Source organism: Colossoma macropomum, unplaced genomic scaffold, assembly GCF_904425465.1.
Source record: "Colossoma macropomum unplaced genomic scaffold, Colossoma_macropomum, whole genome shotgun sequence".
NCBI classification, from domain to species: domain Eukaryota; kingdom Metazoa; phylum Chordata; class Actinopteri; order Characiformes; family Serrasalmidae; genus Colossoma; species Colossoma macropomum.
The window spans coordinates 424,907-449,291 of NW_023496024.1; the positions used below are offsets into that span (position 1 = coordinate 424,907).

The window sequence follows — 24,385 nt, forward strand, 5'->3', positions numbered from 1 at the left end:
CTTTAGGAAATACATTATTTCACTTCCTGCTGGTGTGGGTTTCCTCTCTTTCAGCAATTCACAGCAAAACTCAGGTGCTAATCTGAATGGAATCTATTTTTTGTGGAGAATGAATTTTCTGCACATTTCACAAATTCAAACTTTTTCCAAGCTGCTTCTGTTTTTTCGCAGTTAAAATGATGAATTCTTATCTAAGTGCTACAATACTTTAATTTGTGGCTATAATGCTAATAATCTTTGTAACATAAGTGCTACCTGTTGAAAAAGTTTACATATAGACCTGCAATAAACACCCATTATATTCAATGTAATATACTAAACATATCCTTTCACAGAATAATGAGTCTGTTCAATGCGCTGGTGGTTTTCCAACAGGCTGTTTCAGAAATACTGGGGAAGAATGTTAGTATTGCAAGAACGACCCAACCTCAGTTAAATGATTGCTAGCGTTTGTAAAACTGTACATCTGTAAATATCCCTGAACAAACAATCTGAGAGTACGGACTTCTGGACAATGACCTGCACTAAAGAGAGATGATGTGGTTCACTGGCCTCAAACTAAACAAATAAAAATAGAAGTTCAGACAGACTGAAAATACAGATTAGCTCAGACCACCATAGTGTATGTTTTTGTCTGAGTTTAATGGTGGTAGATCTACCAGTTTACCTACTTTACCAGCTACCAGTTTAATTGGTCTACCAGTTTACCTACTAGACCATTTAACCAACGTGTCATCTGTTCTCACCTGCTTGCCGATCTTAGCCCAGCTTAGACCATCTAAAACCAGTTACCAGCTGGTGGCCGATTGGGTATTAGCCTGTCAGTTCTGAATAGGGTTGATTATTGAACATCACTTCTTCTCAGGAATCAGGATACAGTGGTAGGCAGTTCTTTGTTTTAATTCACTTCACATTTTTATTTTTCAAACTGAAGCTCTACCAGAGGCAGCATGGAACAGCCTACAGAGTGGAATGCTTCTGTTATGTTGTGCTCCATTATTTTTTTTTTGTTAGCTTTTAGTGGCACAATGTCCAGAACAAGCTACAAAAAGGACTTCACTCATTCAGTCCAGCAGTGGAGCTCATTAACTTAAAATGTGATTTTGTTGTTAATAAATATCACATCTAAAGAACATCTAATACATATCATACCTATAGCTTCGTCAAAGTGTTTCAATGCAGCCATGACCAAAGAAAGTGGAATGTTATTTTTAAATGTAGTATACATTAAGTAAAGTAAATTTAAGTAGAATGATTTAATAAAGACAGTGTATTATACATGACATTTGCTCTGAAATGCTCTAAAGACACTTTTAAAACTTATCACACTGTCAAGTTTCATTACTATAGATGCCCAATCCCCTCCACCCACCTACCGCTCCCCACCACCACCACTCCGCCCACCCTGGCCTGATTCTCTGCCCACTTGAGTGCCCCTCAGTCTGTCCACCTCACTGCAGTGAAAGTGAAAGTAAGTGGAGCTGCTGTGATTCTCCGGTGTTTTACAGCTGGATTAAACTTCAGAAGAGCAGCTTCGGTAAGAGTTTTTCTCAGACTGATTTCTGTTCCAGTCGAACAGCTGCACTTTAGAATTATATACTGATTTAATCTCATACTTCTAACAGAATTCAGCAAATTCAGCAGCTGCATATTGACTTCTGTTATAAGAGAATCTGAAGTAAACAGGTATGTATTTATTTTGTCAAAACATAAGACATAAAATGTCCACAACACCAATAAAAAAATCAGTTTTATGCAATATTTTAAAGTAATTGAAATGTGTCAATTTAACTAAAACACTTGGAATTAAAGACATTATAACATTATCATTTTAGTTCAGTGGTTCACAAAACCAACAGTAAAAAAAAAAAAAAAAATTTTCAAGTAACTGAAAACCAGAGGCGTCTTATTAGCTAACTAACTGAACCAGTCAGGACATTTTAAAATGGCCATTTTTAACGTAACTGGCAGCTGAAGTCATTACATGCTCAGTGAAATACAGTAAGTCAAATCTGAGACATGATATGGTCATTTCACACAAGTTGCCCATTAATCAAGTAGTCCATATATATAGAAATCATTACTTCAAAACATACTAGAGATTTTATGTACATAGTTTAACACTAAAATGATATGATTTGTTTTGTACTATTTATTTGAAAAATATAATAAATTAAAGATTACACTGTATTATAATGTTATAATGCTGTAATCTATTGATTTACGGTTCAGTTGTATTAACCAACGTAATGACTTAAGGATCGTTTTAAAATGCTGCAGCAGAATGACTTTATTTTCCATCTTCATGTTGTGTCATTGACTCTGAGTGGATCTGTTGATTTTATGGACTGTGTATGTGAATGACCATTTTGTAATGGACACTTGTTGGTTTATTTTGCAAATTTGACCAATTTTACTTTATGTAGTGCAACAAACTGAGAACATATTTGTATTCATTATTAAGCTGCTTAATATTGTCTTCATTATGAGCTGTTTTATTGTAAATGAAGGACTCCTGTCTCTCGGCTCTGAATGCGCTGTTGTTCTTACCATAAACTGTGTAATATTTGCGCACTCGCATTTCTTGCGTGAATAGTTTCACCGTGTTTTAATGAAGAGCATACAGGCTGGATGAGCGCTGAGAGAAACACCTCCCTTTCCCTCACTCTGTAACTGTGGGTTGAGTTTGTTTGTAGATGGAAATTTTCCTGCACTTTGTCCAGGTGGCAAAAGAGCTCAGTTCACCAGCTGGATTCATGTTCATAGAGTAAAGCTTCGACTAGAGAGAACGGGAGTAGATGTTTATGGTGCTTAAGAAGAGTTTTATTTTAAGTTTATTTGTATTTGTATTCTGGCTAATTTGGCCTTGGACTCTTTGGTAAGTTGGGAATGTGGTGCACACAGAAGAAGCAAATCAGAAGACAGATGGAGAGGTGGAGAGATGGAGGGATGGAGAAATCTCTCCTTCTGCTGCTCTACACAGCTACATGGGGTAAAAATATCTTTTCTCTAAAATCGCTCTTAAACCTGTCTGTGTAAATCTAAACTCTGCTGGACTTAGTTCACCTTTCTTTAAGTGCCTCTTATTGGCTCATTATCTCTCTCTGGTGTTCCAGCTGTGTCGGTATCAGACGGGTTCAACATCGATGTAACAAACCCAGAGAGGTTCTCGGGAAGTGAAGAGGATTTTTTCGGTTATCAGGGTTCTACAGTATCAGTCTGACACAAGCAAACAGTGAGTACACGCCTGATTATCAGTGTCATCCAATAGAATCGCAGCATATCATATTGAAATGTATCACAGCTTATTGTATTGAATTATTGCGTTAAATCACTGTGTGGTGTATTGCATCAATGTATTTTAACTAGCATGGTACTTTGAGAGTTTGCTTTGGACACTATAAAGCACACTTTTTTTTTAAATATTGTAAAACATTATTATATATTATACATTAACATAAGATGAATGTAAGATGAAGGCACTTTTTGCTTCAACTAAAAAATGCATTGTGTTGAGTCTCCAATATTTCACTTGAAACTAAACTCTGAATTTTGTGAATAACAAAATGGAGAATTCTTTTGCCTTCTGTGTAAAGAACTCAATAAGGTATTTAAACAGTACAATTTCTGCACATCTACATGTGCCCTTGACCCCACCAGAAACAATATATTTTGGCCCTACAAAACAAACTGTGGAGCCACAGTTTTAGTTTTCAGTGTATTGGCAGTGTGTTGTTGTATTTACAGGATCATAGTTAGTGCTCCACTGAGAAGAGACAGAGATGGAAAGGCATCAGGAGCAATTTACAGCTGCACACCGAATACAGCAACCTGTACTCTACTGTACCAGCAAGGTACTGATACACAAACACAATCAGAGCTCTACTGTACCAGCAAGGTACTGATACACAAACACAATCAGAGCTCTACTGTACCAGCAAGGCACTGATACACAAACAGAGCTCTACTGTACCAGCAAGGTACTGATACACAAACACAAACAGAGCTCTACTGTACCAGCAAGGTACTGATACACAAACACAATCAGAGCTCTACTGTACCAGCAAGGTACTGATACACAAACACAATCAGAGCTCTACTGTACCAGCAAGGCACTGATACACAAACACAATCAGAGCTCTACTGTACCAGCAAGGCACTGATACACAAACACAAACAGAGCTCTACTGTACCAGCAAGGCACTGATACACAAACACAAACAGAGCTCTACTGTACCAGCAAGGCACTGATACACAAACAGAGCTCTACTGTACCAGCAAGGTACTGATACACACAGACAGAGCTCTACTGTACCAGCAAGGTACTGATACACAAACAGAGCTCTACTGTACCAGCAAGGTACTGATACACAAACAGAGCTCTACTGTACCAGCAAGGTACTGATACACAAACACAGACAGAGCTCTACTGTACCAGCAAGGCACTGATACACAAACAGAGCTCTACTGTACCAGCAAGGCACTGATACACAAACAGAGCTCTACTGTACCAGCAAGGCACTGATACACAAACAGAGCTCTACTGTACCAGCAAGGTACTGATACACAAACACAAACAGAGCTCTACTGTACCAGCAAGGCACTGATACACAAACACAAACAGAGCTCTACTGTACCAGCAAGGTACTGATACACAAACACAAACAGAGCTCTACTGTACCAGCAAGGTACTGATACACAAACACAAACAGAGCTCTACTGTACCAGCAAGGTACTGATACACAAACAGAGCTCTACTGTACCAGCAAGGTACTGATACACAAACACAAACAGAGCTCTACTGTACCAGCAAGGTACTGATACACAAACACAAACAGAGCTCTACTGTACCAGCAAGGTACTGATACACAAACACAAACAGAGCTCTACTGTTCAGCGCTCAGTCTAGAGTTCTCTTTGGTATCTTTCCTGAGTTTTGAACCTTTTGCCTTTTCTTAAGTTGATTCATAGTGTAAATATAAAAAATAATCTCTTGAATGTTCTCTTGCCCTAGTTTTGAGGGAGTTCCCAGTTCAGTGTAACCCTTTTAAGCTTTTGGGTGGTGTGGGACATAGCATGTCAGTCTGGAATCAAGGAGATTGAGGGTTCAGTACCCGTGTCGAATTACTTGCTTTGTTTTCCTCATTTCCCTTTTTAATTTTTTCCCATTTATTTCACTGGGAATTCTGTTCTTGGACTTCAGCTCAGCCTTTAATACGATCATCCCAGGACAGCTACACAACAAACTGCTCCAACTCAAAGTGCCAACCCCCACCTGCCAGTGGATCACCAACTTCCTCAATGGCAGAGAGCAGCAGGTGAGGTTTGGGAAAGTTCACCTCAAACACCCAGATCATCAGTGCAGGCACTCCACAGGGTTGCGTACTCTCACCATTGCTCTTCTCACTGTACACTAACGACTGTACCTCCACGGACCCCTCAGTCAAAATCTTGAAGTATGCAGATGACACTACATTGGTCTCATCCGAGATGGTGATGAGTCTGCTTACAGATGGGTGATTAATCAGGTGGTCCTTTGGAGCAGCCACAACAACCTGGTGCTGAATACAACAAAAACAGTGGAGATGACAGTAGACTTCAGGAGGAGCCCTCCAACCCTGCCAGCACTCACCATCCTGGACAGAACTGTGGTGGCAGTAGAGTCCTGCAAGTTCCTGGGCACAACAATCACCAGGGACCTGAAGTGGCACAGCAACATCAGCTCTTTCATCAGAGAGGCCAGCAGAGGATGTACTTCCTGCGTCAGCTGAGGAAGTTCAACCTGCCCCAGGAGCTGATGGTGTGGTCCTACACAGCCATCATAGAGTCCGTCATCACCACATCCATCACAGTGTGGGGCAGTTCAGCCACCAAGCATGACCTCTACAGACTGCAGCGCATCATCAAGTCTGCAGAGAGGACAATTGGGGTTAAGTTACCCACACTGCTGGAACTGCATGCCTCCAGAACCAGTAAGCGTGCAGAGAAGATCTCTGCTGACTCGTCCCACCCCGGACATCACCTGTTCCAGCTCCTTCCCTCAGGCCGGCGCTTCAGTTAGATGAGGATCAGGACATCCAGGCTACAAAGGAGCTTCTTCCCACAAGCCATTACTCTCTTGAATAGATAACATATTACACATAAACAATATTCCAGCTTCTAAACTGCACTTTAAATATATTGGTATAGAGTATCACACTCAACATTTCATCCTCTGAAACTACCATCTCAAACCAGTGTTTATTCTAGGATCTTACTTACCTGCCTTATTGACGTTGACGGGTATGACTGTGTTTGTATGTGTGTGTATGTGTGTGTGTATGAGTGAATGATGGTAGGAATGCATGTTTTATTTTATTTTATTTTATTTTACTCATTACATTTAAATGTTTGTCTGATATTGTGCGCTGCAAGCTCCTGTATCCTGTAAACCAAATTCCTGGTATGTGTAAGCATATCTGGCCAATAAAGCTTCATTCTGATTCTGATTCTGACCCAACTTGGTTTCCTGCTCTAGACCTTTTTTCTCTTTTTGAAGTTTATCTGTTCCCTGACCCTTAGTAGCTCTCTGCTTGAGCTTGTCCACCAGGTGGTTCATCCCTTAGTGCTCCCAACTACAAACATGAGGGCGAAACCCGCTAACAGCAAGACTGAGCCAACAAAATGGACTCTGCAGAGCAAATCAGGGTTCAGCTATTGGTTACCATGAACAAGTCCTACAGCAAATACTTAACCAAATGCAGGGCTTAGCCAGGGCTCTTGCTCAAGCCCAACAAGTGGAAACTTCAGCTCCACCATCTGTAGCTCCCCCTTCCTGAGATTCAATCAGCCCAACTCCCTAGCTATAGAACCAAACCTAGTCTACCGGTCATGGAACGTTACGATGGTGAACCTAGATGTTGCAGGGGGTTCCTCCTACAATGTGAACTAGCTTTTGAACAACATATTCGATATCAAGTTGCACACTCTGGCCACTGAGAGTGGGTTGAATGTAAAAGCCCTAATGGCTGTTTACCAGCAAGGTAACTCAAGGATGAGTTACCCTCTCATGGGAACAGGAACCCGAGAGATGACTTTAGGCATTTGTTGATTCAGGGGGAGCCAACCACTTTATTGAAATCTCCCTAGCCAAGACCCTAAATCTTCCCTTGGTAAACTTGGAGAGACCAGTCCCCATGTGTGCCATTGACTGTGATCCATTGGGGATGGGTTACCCAGCAATCCTGTCCAGTCAACCTTTGAGTAGGACAGCACCGTGTATTAATTTCCTTTCTGCTGATCCAGGTGACAGAGTTGCAACAATATAATCCACACCTGGATTGGCTGACAAGGCCTCTTGCACTGAGATTCCTGCACTGATCCCAACCCTGTCTAGGGCTTCCTCTACTTGTGCTGACCTGACCAAAGTCCCTGCTGAGTACCATGACTTGTCAAAGGTATTCAGTAAAGGCAAGGTGCAGATATTGCCTCTGCACAGGTGATATGACTGTGCAATCAATCTCCTCTCTGGCATGACCCCTCACACTTTGAGGAAGGCTGTTCTCTCTCTCAGGGCCTGAGAAAGTGGCCATGGAGGAGTACATTAAGGAGGCACTAGCTCTGGACTTCATTTGCCCTTTGTTGTCCTCAGCAGGAGCTGTTTTTTTGTAGAAAAGAAGGATGGTGGACTTTGACCCACCTTATATTATAGGGGACTTAAGGTCAACAACCACTGCCTGTTGCCTCTGATGACGTTGGCCACAGCAGGCATCCATCTTTACCAAGTTGCACTTGCACAGTGCCAATAGTCTGAGTTCGCAAGGAAGGTGAGTGAAAGACAGCATTCATCACTCCCTCTGGCCATTACGAGTACCTCATAATGCCATTCAGATTGATGAATGCTCCAGCTGTCTTCCAACATTTCATAAACTAGGTCCTCTGGGAAACACTTGACCACTACATATTTGTCTACCTAGATGTCATCTTCATACACAGTCGTGGTGTAGATGACCACATAGCTCGCGTTCATGGGAAACTCTAGCTTTTACTGCAGAACCACCTCAATGTAAAGCTGGAGAAGTACATCTTCCATGCTCAGTCTACGATATCAGGGATTGTGAGTTGCTAGCAGTTAAGTTGGTTCTGAAAGAGAGGAGACACTGTCGGGAACACACCACATTGTCTGAGCACTTGTTCTGGGTGAAGTATGCCCATTCAAATGTCCCCATTCGAGTGCCAGTTCGGGTACCCTCTACACGTGTCCTGAGCAGGAGTCTGATAGGTTCCTGCAGCCCATGACTATGTTGGGTACTTTCGACGCTCTTGGGAAAGTCACCGTGTGCCAACCAGAGACAGTGCAGAGGTCCCTCTTACCATCCTAGGGAGCAAGTGTGGCTCTCCACTAGGGATCTACCTTTGAAATTGGAAACTCGCCCCATGATACATGGGGCATTTCAAAGCTAATCCGGTGTTTTACCGGCTCTTTCTCTGCTCCCATCCCTCCACCACCACAAATAATCACTAACTTCCCGGCTTATATGATACTGTGATTACTCGATTCCCACCAGGTATGGAGTAGAACCCAATAACTGGTAGACTGGAAGGGTTATGGGCCAGAGGAATGATGTTGGGTAAAGCACATCTTGGACCCAGAGCTCATTAGAGCCCTCAAGAGAGACTAAGAGGCTGATTTGGGAATATTGGGAGCTGTTCCTAGGAAGGGGGTCCTGTAATGTCCAGGCAGCCTGCTAGACCACTTCAGACACATAACAAACTCTGTCTACTGTACCAGAAAGGCACTTATACACAAACACAAACAGAGCTCTGCTGTACCAGCAAGGTACTGATACACAAACACAAACACAAGCAGCTCTACTGTAAAAGCAGTACCCCCCACCCCCTTCCCTGAGCTGAGCGGCTGCCCGTCCTAAGAGGGTCTGATGTGAACAGCACTGCACAGAAGTGTAAAACCACTTATACTGTTTTGTGTCTGTGCTGTTATCCGGCGTTGACCAGAGGAGGATGAGTTCCCCTTTTGAGTCTGGTTCCTCTCGGGGTTTCTTCCTCCTGTTGAGGGAGTTTTTCCTTGCCTCTGTCGCCAAGTCTTGCTCACTGGGGGCGTGGACCCGGATTCTCTGTAAAGCTGCTTTGTGACAACATCTGTTGTAAAAGGCGCTATATAAATAAATTTGACTTGACTTGACTAACATTGGGTTGTAGAGTCCATCACAATTTATACAAAGTACAGGTAATCCTATGTGCTATCTTTTGGAATGGCTGGTGGGGCAAGATGACATTTGACGTAAGGTGTACATCACCAGTGTGCATTACCATATATGCCTGGTCAGTAGAAGCAGATCCAGTATCCAGCCATGGGACTATAATGAAAATCTGGAAAAGCATTTCCCTGCAGCTTCTCAGTACCAACTGTTGAATAGTTTACGTCCTCCGTTTGAATGTTCCACATCACTTTATACAAACTATCCTCAACAATAAAAAAGTAAAGGTGTGAAATCACAACCAAGTGGCTGACCATCAGTTACTCTCACTCTATAGTGTGCTTTAGGGTTTTATTGTGCAACTGCTCCCTGAGTCAAAGTTTATTTATATAACGCTTTTTACAACAGGTGTTGTCACAAAGTAGCTTTACAGAAAAGTCTGAGTCCCCATGAGTGTCGCCAATGGCAACAGTGGCAAAGAAAACTGCCTAACAGCAAGAGGAAGAAACCTTGAGAGGAACCAAGACTCAAAAGGGGAACCCATCCTCTTCTGGTCGACACCGGATAGCAAACAGCGTTAGTATAAAATGTTAAAATACAGAAACAGGGAAAAAACAGGTGGAGCAATGATTAATTAGATAGTTTGAGTTTATGCAGCAGCAGCAGCAACAGTATAATCAGAAGGGTCAGCACCAACAATCCCAGTTTACCATAATACTCTATGACCATGAACCCTCAGATCTGCACCTTTTATCTAACAGGAAAAGCTAATTGTCAAAGGCATGACTAAAGAAGTGGGTTTTTAGCCTAGACTTAAAGACTGAGGCTGTGTCTGAGTCCCAAACACTGACTGGAAGATTATTCCAAAGCTGGGGGGCTTTGTATGAGAAAGCTCTCCCCCCTGATGTAGCTTTATTAATTCTAGGTACTAATAGTGAGCAGCACCTTGTGATCTAAGTAGGCGTGATGGTCCATAATAAAAAAGAAGTTCTCTCAGGTACTGAGGGGCCGTTTAGAGCTTCATATGTCGGTAAAAGAATTTTGTAAAAGCTGGTAACCAGTGTAAGGTTGATAAAACTGGGCTGATATGGTCGAACTTTCTGGTTCTATTAAGGACTCTGGCTGCAGCATTCTGGACTTACTGAAGCTTACTAAGGCTTTTGCTGGAACATCCAGACAGCAGGGCATTACAGTAATCCAGTTTTGAAGTAATAAATGCATGAACTAACTTTTCTGTTTTCTGTTCATCCTGTAGACACAGTGCATTTTTTAATTTAGCAATATTACAGAGATGCAGGAAGGCTATTCTCGTAATATTCATTATATGTGCATCGAAGGACAGATCAGGATCTATCATGACACCAAGGTTTTTTACAGATGTACCTGATGCAGCAGAGAAACTATTAAGTTTAAGCGTAAAATATTGTTTAGTTATCAAAGTGGATATTAAAATAAAAAATTATTGCTTAATTTGAAAATGTTATGAAACTTGATAGATAGTCAGAAAATTCCTGTAAGAACTTAGAATATGGCCCTGGAGGCCTATAGATTGTAATAAATGAAAAGGAATTCTTATATACAAGAACATTTTCAGCCTGGATTCAAAAGTCCAGTGTCGGGGCTGTTTAGTCTTCACCTTTGGCAGGACTGACTGACCAGTTCCTACTGATCTGAGAGTTCTGCTTAGCTCATTTTTTTTCCCATGCTATGTGTAGCGACCTTGGGTTTGTGACAGGTGCTATATAAGTGCAACTTATTATTATTATTATTATTATTATTATTATTATGGTTGCTATACCGCCACCCCGGCCGCTTGGGGGGTGGCTTCATTTTGAGCAAAGTATCCATCAGGTCTAATTCATGTTTCTGTGACTCATGGAGCATCAAAATCATGATCAGTTATAATTTCATTTACAATGACGGCCTTAGATGTAAGAGGTCTTATGTTAAGCAGTCCTAGTTTTAGACCAAAGGTGCTGTCGACTGTCAACTGGTTTGACTGGTCTGACATTAATTAAATTAGTAGAACCAACTTTGAGATTTTTTAATGTTTTGTTTTATTCGGGGAACAAACACAGTCTCAACTGGGTAGAACCTATGTGGTGTCTCAAGGCAGCTAGCAGACAGTCGGTTTAACCTGTTTGTCTGCTGCCTCACCTTGGCCCTGACAAACAGGCTAAACTGACTGTCTGCAAGAGAAATCCATAGTGCCATAGTGCTGAGTGGTGCCCCCCCTGCAATCCCACCTTTGGTTCAGGGAGCAGGCGAAAATATGCAGAAAAGGAGGTACTTCAGGGTCAGGAACTGTTGGATTACACGATGGGAGCAGTGAAGACTAATCTCCTTTATTTGTCTTCAGAGAGCCCAAAAACTATGGTGAACCTGGTCTTCCTGTTCGATGGCTCCTCCAGCATGATGCCCAAAGATTTTGCAGTGAATAAAAGGTTAATCTGGAATATTATGACACAACTTAAAAACTCTTCCATTAAGGTAAAACTGTCTTTTTTGCCTTTTTCTTTCAAAGTGTCTTCATTATATTGGTTCCATTGTTTCTTTTCATCATCAAAGATATGGAAATCAATCTTGTTGTTCTTATTAGAAGTGATACTAGTACATATGTAACTTATTAACTAACACTGACTTATGCTCTAATTACTCTAAAGTAGGTGCAGTGCCATGATGGTAACATTCATTAGCTCTATTTTCATATTTCAAACATATTGGGTCATGCATGTCTTATTAATTTCTAGTCATGTTGAACAGATTTGTTTATATCGTAATTTTTTGATAATGTATAATTTTCAGAGTTGCAGAAGTGTCATGTGGAAATTTGATTTCATTTATAAATTATTGTAATAAATGTTGACGTTTTATTGGTGAAATCTGATGAGTAAGTATAATGAGCATTTCTTACATTACTGTGACAGTAAATGTCACTAATGACACTGTTGGGGTAATTATGCATGATGCATACATTTTATTGATGTAGATTAACATGGCCACTCCTTGTACGTGCTCATGTGCTACTTGCCGCAGCTGACTGCATGGCATTGTCAAAGCATCTAATCATGTCCATTAGAAACTAATGGATAATGATTTCCATGCTTAAGAAAATAGCATCACCTAAACAGACCAGACTTGATTTTCCCTCTATTTTGAACAGTGCTAAAAAGTTTTCCCTTTAACTTTTGAACTTTTCATCTTGTACAGATGTGTTTGTGTTTTAGAGAGTAACATAAAGTAATGGTTAATGAAATTACAACCTTATTTTCAAAAAATGCTGTGCTAAATTTAAATAAAAATAGAATGCAATCATGTGTAACTCATTTAAACATAAAACAATACAAAAACAACATATGAAATGTTGAAGCAGAGAAATTCTATTGCTGTTAGGAAAATATATGCCTATTTTGAATTTGATGCCAACAACACATTTCAAAAAAGTTGGGAAAAGGCATGTTTACCACTATGCTGCATAACCTTTTCTTGTAACACCACTCTGTAAGCTCGGGTAACCCACGTAACCCTGCCAGGCTTAGCCCAAAAAGGCAACATGGGAGGACCATGTGGGCCCATCACCAGCAAGGTCCAGCATAGGGGACCAGTGCAGTGCCATATAGGCAGTGGGAGATGGCAGGGAGGCCCTTGGCGGCAGGGACCCCTGTAGCAAAAACTGGCTCTTGGTATGTGGAATGTAATCTTAGTGGAAGAAAAGAAGCCAGAGCTTGTGCGGGAGATTGAGAGGTACCAACGAGATATAATTGACCTCAGCTTCAGCCACAGTGTTGGCTCTGGAACCAAACTCTTTGACAGGAGTTGGTCCCTCTCCTACTTAGGAGTTGCACAGGGTGAGAGGTGCCAGGTGGGTGTGGGGATACTCACGAGACCCCGGCTGGCTGCTGTGTAGTTGGAGTTTGTCCCGGTGGATGAGAGGGTCGCCTCAATGCGAATTAAAATCACAGGGAGGAAAACCTCATGCACCAAACAACAGTTCAGGGTATTCAGCCTTCTTGGATAGAGTGGGTGAGGTTTTCGGAAGGACGCTGCCTACAGACTCCATAGTGTTGCTGGGAGACTTTAATGCTCATGTTGGCAATGACTGGGAGACCTGGAGAGGAATGATTGGAAAGAATGGCCTGTCTGATCTAAACTTGAATGATGATTTTTATTGGACCTCTGTGCTAGGCATAGCTTGTTCATAAAAACACCAAGTTCGAACACAATGGTGTTTATAAGTGTACATGGTACCAGAGCTCCTTGGGCCAAAGGTCAATGATCGACTTTGATGTTGTTTCATCTGACTTAGGACCGTATGTTTTGGACACTCTGGTGAAAAGAGGTGCTGAGCTGTCAACTGATCACCATCTGGTGGTGAGTTGGAACACATGGCAGGGAAGACTGATGGTCAGACCCGGTAGGCCCAAACAAATCGTGAGGGTGTGCTGGGAACGACTGTCAGAAGCCCCTGTTCGGAATGATTTCAACTCCCACCACCGGGAGAGCTTTTCTCATATTCTAAAGGAGGTAGGGGACATGGAGTCTGAATGGACCCTGTTTAAAACCTCCATCTTGGAATCTGTGTAGCTGTGGCCAAAAGCTTGTTGGTACCTGTCAGAGCGGTAACCTGAGGTGAGGGAGGCCATCAAGCTGAAGAAAGAGGCCTTTAGGGACTGCATGGCCTGGAGGATTCCAGACTCAGCAGATAAAAAGCAAAATCCAGAGCATAGGAAGAGTTTGGCAAGACCATGGAGAAAGACCTTTAGTTGCTTTCAAGGAGGCTCTGGACAACAATCTGGTGGCTCACGAGCGGTTGGGGTGGCTTCACCCAAGCTGTATTTGGCAGGGGTGGAGAAACTCTGACTTTAAATGAGGACATTGTCAGTCGGTGGAAGGAGCACTTTGAGAAACTCCTTAATCCAAGAGACATGCCTTCCTCACAGGAGTCAGGGCCAGAGGCTTCTGGTGTGTCAGGCTCCATTTCCCTGGTGGAGGTCACTGAGGTAGTTGGCAAGCTCCTCAGAGGCAAGGCACTGGGGGTGGATGAGATTCACCCAGAAATGCTTAAGGCTCTGGATGTTGTGGGGCTATTGTGGCTGACACACCTCTGCAATATTGCATGGACCTTGGGAACAGTACCCTGGCAGACCGGAGTGGTGGTCCCTATTTTTAAGAAAGGGGACAGGAGGTTGTGTGCCAACTACCAGGCTATCACACTGCTCAGCCTCCCTGGGAAAGCTTATGCCAGGGTTCTGAAAAGAAGACTCCGACTGATAGTCAAACCTCAGATTGAGGAGGAATGATGTGGACTCCATCCCGGCTGTGGAACAATGGATCAGCTTTTCTCCCTCACACATTGTTGAGGAGGCATGGGAGTTTGCCAACCCAGTCTACATGTATTTCGTGGACTTGGGGAAAACTTACAACCTTGTTCCCCAGGATATCTTGTGGGAGGTCCTCCGGGAGTATGGAGTGCCGGGGCTACTACTCCGGGCCGTTCCATCTCTGTACTCCTGGAGTGAGAGTTGTGTTTGTATACTCGGCAGTAAGTCAATTTCGTTCAGTGTTGGCATTAGACTCCGCCAAGGTTGTGCCTTGTCTCCACTCCTGTTCGTGATATTTATGGACAGGGAGTCAAGATGTAGCTCAGGTCAAGAGGGCATTTTGTGTGGTGGCCGGAGGGTGATGTCTCTGCTATTTGCAGATGATGTTGTCTTTTTGGCTCACATGGATGCCTCCAGTACTCACTGGAGCGGTTTGCTGCTAAATGTGAAGCAGTTGGTATGTGGGTCAGCACCTCCAAGTCTGAGTCCATGGTCCTAGCCCAGAAAAGGATGGCATGCTGACTCCATGGAAGGGGAGAGGACCTGCCCTAGGCAGAGGAGTTTTATGTATCTTGGGCTCCTGTTCACGAGTGATAGGGAAAGAAATTGTGAGATTTGCCACAGGCTGGGACAGGTAGCAGCAGTAATGTGGGCACATTACCAGACTGTAGTGGAGAAGAGGGAGCTGAGCCATAAGGCAGAGCTCTCTGTTTACCAGTGAGCCTACATCCCAATCCTCACATGTGGTTATGAGCTGTGGGTAATGACCAAAAGAATGAGATCATGAATACAAGCGGCAGAAAAAGAGCTTTCTTTGCTGGATGGCGGGCTATGCTCTACTTGATAGGGTGAGGAGCATCAGTCATCCAAGAAGAGATTGACATAGAGCCGCATGCTCCTCCGCATTGAGAAAAGCCAGTTGCGGTTGTTCACGCATCTGATCATGATGCCCCCTGGATGCCTCCCGGTGGGGGTTCACCAGGCACAACCTACAGGGACGAGACCCTGGGGTTGTCCTAGGACCCACTGGAGGGATTATATCTCCAAGTTGGCCTGGGAGCGGCTTGGGGTCCTCTGGAATGAGCTAGAGGATGTTGCGGGGGACAGAGGTACCTTGCAGACAGAGATTTCTTTGGATTCTCTGAATCTTTTAATGATATCTTCTCTGAATCTTTTTAATGATATGTCAGCCTCTCTGAGATGCTCTTGTAATACTCAGTCATGTTACTGATCTGTTGCAAAATAACCTAATTAGTTGATAGAGATGTTCCACCAGGTGTTGTCAACATTTGATGTGTTGTCTTTGTATTAATTTTTGTTAAATATAGGGTTAAAATGAATTGCACATCATTCTGTTTTTATTTACGTTTTGCACAGTGTTCCTTATGAGTGTATACCAGAGTCAATCCCAAATCTGACAGAGAAATTTACCTGCACAGAACTAGTACAATACCTGGGAAATTATCAGGAGGGCTCATCTGTTGTCTAGATTATTTCAAACTGAATGTTTCTGTGACCCTTTTTTGAAGTTGATTTTTTTTTTTTACTTTAGTTTTAGTTTAGTTTTGCAAAATATACTCAGGGGAGTTTAGTTTGTACATGACTCTAGGGAGAATTGGTCAAACACAACATATATTAAATATCCAAAAATATATAAAGGATATATTAAAGAGCTCCCACACACACAGTCACATATTTTCTAAGCCATTTATCCCTCTGGGTCACAGGGGTTACTGGAGCCTATCCCAGCAGTCATTGGGCGGAAAGTAGGAAACAGCCTGGACAGGTCGCCAGTGCATCACAGAGCTAAAAGAGTACAAATTTACAAGAACTCAGAAAGAAAGGAATAATTATATAAAGCACATGAATTCTAAATTGGGAAGACAGCAAGAACATATTCACTGAAATATTTGAAGTAGTTTGAGGTAGCTCTAGAGCAGCAGTAGTTTTTTCAGTGCTCAGCAAAACTGAAAAGCATAATTTCTGAATGTTAATAATGTAAGTAGCTTAATCTTAGGTACAAGCAGCCAAATGGTACTCTGCTGAGTCTGTTTCTTGTCTGTCTGTGTTTAGTTTGCTGCTGTCCAGTTTTCTGCAGTTCCCCGGACTGTTTTCACCTTTAATGATTACATGGACGGCACAGCTAAGAAAAAACTTGATGAGGAGGAGCATATGAAGGATCTCACACACACCCACCAGGCTATTGACTATGTTCTGTGAGTAATCTGCTCTCTAAAAAAATAGCAGAATCAGAAAAGTTAAAGGGGAGGGGTTTGGCAAAGGGACAGGGTTAGGGTTGAGCAGGAAACCAATAAAAAAGGAAAGGAACTAGGAGACAGAACAAAGAGATAAATCAAAAAGAGCAGTCTCAAAGACAGAGCTGACAGACAAACATGTTATGTGTCTGCAGACCGGTATATTCTGTAAATACGAACTGGAACAGTTCAGAGGTGCAGTATGTAAACAATACCTTACTGCAAAACCTGTATCTGTGGATGGTAACAATGCAGTATCAATACTATAAATAAACCATACTAACAGTACAGTATAGTACTGTCAAAATAATGATTTATTACTTATTGAAGCAATAACAATCAATCAATGAATCAATCAATCAATCAATCAATCAATCAACCTTTATTTAAACTCGGAATACATTGAGGGAGACCCTCATTTACAATGTAGCTGAGCAATACAGGAATCAGGGATTGAGAAGTTGTACAGTAAAAAAGTAAATCGAATGTTATAATGAAATAATAGAAATCATAATAGTTAATTATAAGAAAAAACAAGATGTAGTATATATATATATAGTATATGCAGATATATATATATATATATCTGATTACTTGTACATAATATGAATTTAGAGAAAATAAGGGATTATTTCAATGTTCTGTTTTGAAACACATCTTTATTTTCAGCCTGAGGAAACAGATGAACTTGCAGAGTGTGTTTGAAAACTGATTTTGTCTCTGTTTAATTTCACTAAGTGTACTTGGGTCATTTTTAAACTCATGGTGAACGTAACCTCTTAGATACTCGCGGTGCTTCAGAAGGCTGTAATATTTCTGCTACAAAAGCCAAAGTAAGCAAGATTAACAACAGTGCAAAACATCTTCTAAATCAGCCCCTTTATTTTAGCTAAAGATACTTGATTAAATGTACTGAGGTGTGAATGCACCTGTGCTTTTCTGTGTATGTATATACATAAACTAAACTATATGAAGCTGCTTCATAGATGTAAAGTAATATATGCTACAATACATGGGCTTTATTAAAACAGCACTGTTTGTGTTTTCAGAGTAAACCTCTTTAATAGTATTTCTTCTGGGGTGGATCCTGAAGCTACAAAAGTTCTGGTCATCATCACAGATGGAGTTCCTACTGATTTTAACACCAAAGATGTTATAAAGAGGTGTGAAGATCAACAGATCACTCGCTTTGTTATTGGGGTGAGTCCATTAAAGCAACATGGTAGCCAATGACACAATGCCCACTAACTCAGTGACAATGTAAAACTGTTCATCTGTCCATCTTTATATCTGTACATCATTCCCTCCTACAGCATAATTAAGGTGATTTGTTTTTGACAGGTGGGAAATGTAGACATAAACAAGCTCAGGAGATTTGCCTCAGAGCCCAAAGATAAAAACACATTCCAGATTGAAGACTACAGTGGACTGGAAGGACTTTCTCATAGTTTGCAAACTAAGATCGACAACATTGAAGGTATCAGGAGATCCATAAATACGGAATATTCCAGCAAGGATCAGAATTTAGAATTTTTTGCTAGTCTCAGACTGAAGTCTTAGCATTTGCCAGAACTGTCTGATATACATATCAGTCTTGCTGTGAATAGTAGGACTTCAGTCAAATACAGTAACATTGTTTTGTGAAAACAGCTGATGCCAGGAACTACTGGATTAGAAGATGGGAACAATGAAGCCTAATAATCTCCTTCGTTTTCTGTAAAGCTGCTTTGTGACAACGTATGTTGTAAAAAGTGCTATTTGAAAAAAAAGAAATTGACTTGATTTGACTTGATACTGTACAAACCTCTCCTTCAGGAAGCCCAGTATTATTTGTAGGTGCCTCAATGTACTGCACTGCACCCCCAATCACCCCTCTGGTTTAGGAGCATGGGAAAATGTGCAGGAAAGGGGGTACTCCAGGATGAGGGCCAGATACTACTGGATTAGATGATGGGGTGAAGACTAATCTCCTTCGTTTATCCGCAGAGAGCCCAAAAACTATGGTGAACCTGGTCTTTCTGTTCGATGGCTCCTCCAGCATGAAAACTCAGGATTTTTACATGAATAAAATGCTAATCTGGAATATTATGACACGACTCAAAAAATTATCGATTAAGGTAAACACTCTCTTTAACTATTTTCACCTTTCTCTCTCAGACTGTCTTGATTATATTGGTTCCATTTCTTTTCGTTATTAAAGTTATGGCAATCAATCTTCTTCTTCTTGTTAAAAGTGCAACTAGTAAATATGTAACTTACATTAAACACTGATTTATGCTCCAAAGACTCTAAGCTAGAGATGGGGTTATTATAGTAAATGACAATGTTTTAAGGGCAAAATCTGAAGAGTGAGTATAGTGAGTAATTATTACATTACTGTGATAGTAAATGTTACTGATGACTACTGTTGGGGTAATTATGTGTGATGCATACATTTCATCTACATAGATTATCACTGCCAGTCCTTGTACATGCTACATGGAATGGCTGACTGTATGTCATTGATTGTATATGTGAGCAGTGCAGCTTTCTGTTGAAGTATCTAATCATGTCAATTGGAAACAGATGAATAATGATCCCCATACTTTACTCTTTAGCCCAGAGGACGCAGAGTCCATTATTTCCAAAAAGAATTTCAAATTTTGTCCAACCACAGGACACTTTTTCACTTCCCCTAATTCCATCTAAAGTGAGCTCGGGCCCAGAGAAGGCTGTGGCGTCTCTGGATCATCTTTATATATTGTTTCTTTTTTGCATGGTAAAGTTTTAACTTGCAATTTTAGATGCAGTGATGAACTGTTTTCACTGGCAGTGTTCTTGAGCCCATTCTGTAGTGAATTCCACTACAGAAACAACTGTTCTTAATGCAGTGCTGTCTGAAAGCCTGAAGACTACGCTCAGCCAGTACTGGTTTTCCACCTTGTCTCTTGCACATAGAGATTCCTCCAGATTCTCTGAATCCTTTAATCTCACACACACACACACACACACACACACACATCTTCTAAGCTGCTTATCCTTCTGGGTCACGGGGGGAGCTGGAGCCTCTCCCAGCAGTCATTGGGTGGAAGGCAGTGTTCACCCTTGACAGGTCAAGAAGTTGATACATTACCAGGAAATTCAAAGTTGTCTAAATTATGGCAAGCTAATTGTTTCTGTGACCCTTCTTTACACGTATTTTTTTTGTTTGTTTGTTTAGTTTCAGGTTAGTTTAGCTAAATAAACTCACAGAAGGTTATTTTTACTAAGATGTTTGAGGCAGTTTGAGGTAGTTGTAGACCAATAGTTATACATTTTTAGTGCTCAGTAACACTATCGGCATAATTTTTGAGTGTTAGAACAATAAAGTGAGTAGTTTATTGTTAGGTACAAGCAGCCGAATGGTACTTTAATGAGTCTGTTTCTTGTCTGTCTGTGTTTAGTTTGCTGCTGTCCAGTTTTCTGGAGTTCCCCGGACTGTTTTCACCTTTAATGATTACATGGACGGCACAGCTAAGAAAAAACTTGATGAGGAGGAGCATATGAAGGATCTCACACACACCCACCAGGCTATTGACTATGTTCTGTGAGTAATCTGCTCTCTAAAAAAATAGCAGAATCAGAAAAGTTAAAGGGGAGGGGTTTGGCAAAGGGACAGGGTTAGGGTTGAGCAGGAAACCAATAAAAAAGGAAAGGAACTAGGAGACAGAACAAAGAGATAAATCAAAAAGAGCAGTCTCAAAGACAGAGCTGACAGACAAACATGTTATGTGTCTGCAGACCGGTATATTCTGTAAATACGAACTGGAACAGTTCAGAGGTGCAGTATGTAAACAATACCTTACTGCAAAACCTGTATCTGTGGATGGTAACAATGCAGTATCAATACTATAAATAAACCATACTAACAGTACAGTATAGTACTGTCAAAATAATGATTTATTACTTATTGAAGCAATAACAATCAATCAATGAATCAATCAATCAATCAATCAATCAATCAACCTTTATTTAAACTCGGAATACATTGAGGGAGACCCTCATTTACAATGTAGCTGAGCAATACAGGAATCAGGGATTGAGAAGTTTTACAGTAAAAAAGTAAATCGAATGTTATAATGAAATAATAGAAATCATAATAGTTAATAATAAGAAAAAACAAGATGTAGTACAGTAGATTGACAATAATAAATAGAACAGAAATAAAAAAGAATGCAAGGATTGATAAAAAGTAATGAAATAAAAAGTAAAATATATATATATATATATATATATATATATATATATATATATATATATATCTGATTACTTGTACATAATATGAATTTAGAGAAAATAAGGGATTATTTCAATGTTCTGTTTTGAAACACATCTTTATTTTCAGCCTGAGGAAACAGATGAACTTGCAGAGTGTGTTTGAAAACTGATTTTGTCTCTGTTTAATTTCACTAAGTGTACTTGGGTCGTTTTTAAACTCATGGTGAACGTAACCTCTTAGATACTCGCGGTGCTTCAGAAGGCTGTAATATTTCTGCTACAGAAGCCAAAGTAAGCAGGATTAACAACAGTGCAAAACATCTTCTAAATCAGCCCCTTTATTTTAGCTAAAGATACTTGATTAAATGTACTGAGGTGTGAATGCACCTGTGCTTTTCTGTGTATGTATATACATAAACTAAACTATATGAAGCTGCTTCATAGATGTAAAGTAATATATGCTACAATACATGGGCTTTATTAAAACAGCACTGTTTGTGTTTTCAGAGTAAACCTCTTTAATAGTATTTCTTCTGGGGCGGATCCTGAAGCTACAAAAGTTCTGGTCATCATCACAGATGGAGTTCCTACTGATTTTAACACCAAAGATGTTATAAAGAGGTGTGAAGATCAACAGATCACTCGCTTTGTTATTGGGGTGAGTCCATTAAAGCAACATGGTAGCCAATGACACAATGCCCACTAACTCAGTGACAATGTAAAACTGTTCATCTGTCCATCTTTATATCTGTACATCATTCCCTCCTACAGCATAATTAAGGTGATTTGTTTTTGACAGGTGGGAAATATAGACATAAACAAGCTCAGGAGATTTGCCTCAGAGCCCAAAGATAAAAACACATTCCAGATTGAAGACTACAGTGGACTGGAAGGACTTTCTCATAGTTTGCAAACTAAGATCTACAACATTGAAGGTATCAGGAGATCCATAAATACGGAATATTCCAGCAAGGATCAGAATTTAGAATTTTTTGCTAGTCTCAGACTGAAGTCTTAGCATTTGCCAGAACTGTCTGATATACATATCAGTCTTGCTGTGAATAGTAGGACTTCAGTCAAATACTCTTCAGGTTTTTTGTAATAACAACTGATGTCAGGCTTCTTAATGAAACATGATTTTCTACATTCAGGAGCTCAGGCTGCCTCACCTCATAGCTCATGTAAGTTTTTACTGCATTTCTTCTATTTACATTTATTCTGATGACATATGGTTATTTTACAAGTACAACATGATCTTTTGCCAAGGTAAATGGTTTTAAACAAAGAGCTCAGATGCATAAAACTTCAGTATTAATAATTAACAATAGTATTGTGTTTTCAGAGTAAGTATAATAATAGTAATAGCAACTGTACATTAACAGTAAAGTTTGAAATAAACGTCAGTGGAAGGTTGGTGCCAGTGACACATGGTCATGATACACAAGGAATTTGTTCCAAAATGTATTTATCAATTTAATTTAAATTTTTTAAACCTTGTCTCTCTGTTCTAATTTTGGCTACATTGCAAATTTAAGTTTAAAAAGTTTAAATGATTGGTTTTCATAAGAAACTATTTTTTGGTTAATATACTAAATAAAAAACATGAACACAAAAAAGGTTTTCTCGTGACAATGTAACAGTGTAGCGTGACAGCGGGTTTACCATGAGTGGGAAACAAACTGGCGGTTCCCTTGTTCAGATACCAGAATGCTAAGTGGTAAACCACTGGCCAAACACAAGAGATGGTCTCATGAGCATGGAAAAAGAATAACCGAGTTTGGGGGTTTAAGGCCAAACAAAAGAAAAGCCAGAGCAGCATCTTCAAACTGAAAGGAGTTTCAAAAAGCTAAAGGGGAATGCGGTTACCAAAAGGGCACTCAAGGTTTTTTTTTAATACTTACGCTGAGAGATACTCAAGAGGCCAGAACTCGAGAAAGGAACTAATACCAAAATTACCGGGCTTATTCTGAGACATGCACATAGCAGCATGAACTCAAGACTCAGCAGAAAGCAGCATGTGAGCATCTTAAATAGGGTGCCTATTTAAGCACAGCTGTTACCACTCAGCCCTAATTATCCATTAGTGGTGCCTTGTCTCCCCCTAGTGGCTGGAAGTGGCCTAGTATGAGGCCCGGGACATTACAGTAACTCAACATGCAGCATCCTTTTGCTAGAAAAACTAGGTTAGCTTACTTAGCTATAGCCATGTCACTAGGCCAGTGAATGAGTTATAGTCTTCAATATATTATAATAATGATTACATTAATCTAATCAGCTTTATTGATTAACAGACTTTGATGATACTCGGTTCTTTGGGATGTCCATGGCAGTGAGGTCCACCCCTTTATCCGGCCTGACTGTAAGTGTGGAACTAAAAGATTTAGAACTTAACCTGCTTATAATTTAGAAACAGATTCATCTTTGGGTTTTATCTCCCATCTGGATTCACTGCAGAACTGAATCCTGCTTCCTGTTTGCCGATAGACTTGCTGATAAACAGGTTTTTTAAATCTTTAAAGTAAGTGTTGAGTAAAAACCAGAAATATTTCACACATTGTTTAAGGAAAGCCTGACTGACTATATCAGGGCTCTAATTTTATTATGGGCATTGTTTGAATTGTTTGCTAGATAATTTCCACACTCATATGAGCTGCTGTAGTGGTTTTGGTTCAGTATCACAGCCAGGACTGCTGTTTTGGAAGGGTATGAAAATACATGGCTGGGCTGATCAGGCAGGTGGGAAGGTACTGCTTTGATCTCTTACTTTGAACACAGATGGAATGATGTAGAACTTTAATGTGCATATAATTTGTCTGTATTATTCTGGCACTTATTCTTTAAATTTAATAAAAATGTAATGTAAATTCATCCCCAAAACTGCATCCAGGTCTTCATTAAGGTGGTGCATTCTTGTAAATGTGCTTTAGGAAACAGTATGACTTACTGAGAGCTATGAACATGAACAAGCAACTGCTTAGCAACCATGATGGACACTACAGCAACTACCTAGCAACTGCTTAAACACTGTAGGGTCATAATTGTGTAATTGCATATAGCTTCTGCTGTTAAATAGGTCATTAATGTCTTTTTACCCGTTTGACCCCTGTGGTTGTGATTCAGAGCTGCAGTCCCAGTTTCGCTCCAGACTGTGAAGGAAACTTGTTCCTGATCAACACCTGCTACCACTTCAGCAGTCAACTGGAACTCATTGCTAAGGACAAGGTTACTTTCCAAGGTACCAGCAGTTCTCTCCTCTCTCTCTCTCTCTCTCTCTCTCTGAGTGGTGCCTGAAATCATGACAATGAGTTGTAGCAAATAAGTTTTTTTTTACCCCGATGGTGCCTTCTAATGTTTTTAAGTGGGTTAATCACAATTC

General features: G+C 40.6%; 1 protein-coding gene across 2 annotated transcripts in view; it reads left to right on the forward strand.

Annotated features, from left to right (window-relative positions):
• The first annotated feature begins 637 nt into the window (after positions 1–637).
• The window catches only part of LOC118804035 (integrin alpha-L-like), a 40,794-nt gene continuing 17,046 nt past the window's right edge, over positions 638–24,385 (forward strand). Inside the window, exons 1-17 of one of the 2 annotated variants that reach the window (XM_036564641.1) lie at positions 638–881; positions 1,337–1,537; positions 1,626–1,686; positions 2,884–2,992; positions 3,117–3,235; positions 3,748–3,854; positions 11,557–11,687; positions 16,592–16,734; positions 17,823–17,973; positions 18,115–18,250; positions 18,760–18,890; positions 20,196–20,338; positions 21,517–21,667; positions 21,809–21,944; positions 22,161–22,190; positions 23,301–23,368; positions 24,130–24,244. In XM_036564641.1, coding sequence (XP_036420534.1) covers positions 11,571–11,687; positions 16,592–16,734; positions 17,823–17,973; positions 18,115–18,250; positions 18,760–18,890; positions 20,196–20,338; positions 21,517–21,667; positions 21,809–21,944; positions 22,161–22,190; positions 23,301–23,368; positions 24,130–24,244 — 1,321 coding nt within the window. In that variant the 5' untranslated portion in view covers positions 638–881; positions 1,337–1,537; positions 1,626–1,686; ... (2 more) ...; positions 3,748–3,854; positions 11,557–11,570. The remainder of the gene's footprint in view (positions 882–1,336; positions 1,538–1,625; positions 1,687–2,883; positions 2,993–3,116; positions 3,236–3,747; positions 3,855–11,556; positions 11,688–16,591; positions 16,735–17,822; positions 17,974–18,114; positions 18,251–18,759; positions 18,891–20,195; positions 20,339–21,516; positions 21,668–21,808; positions 21,945–22,160; positions 22,191–23,300; positions 23,369–24,129; positions 24,245–24,385) is intronic. The other variant, XM_036564642.1, reaches the window with a different exon arrangement.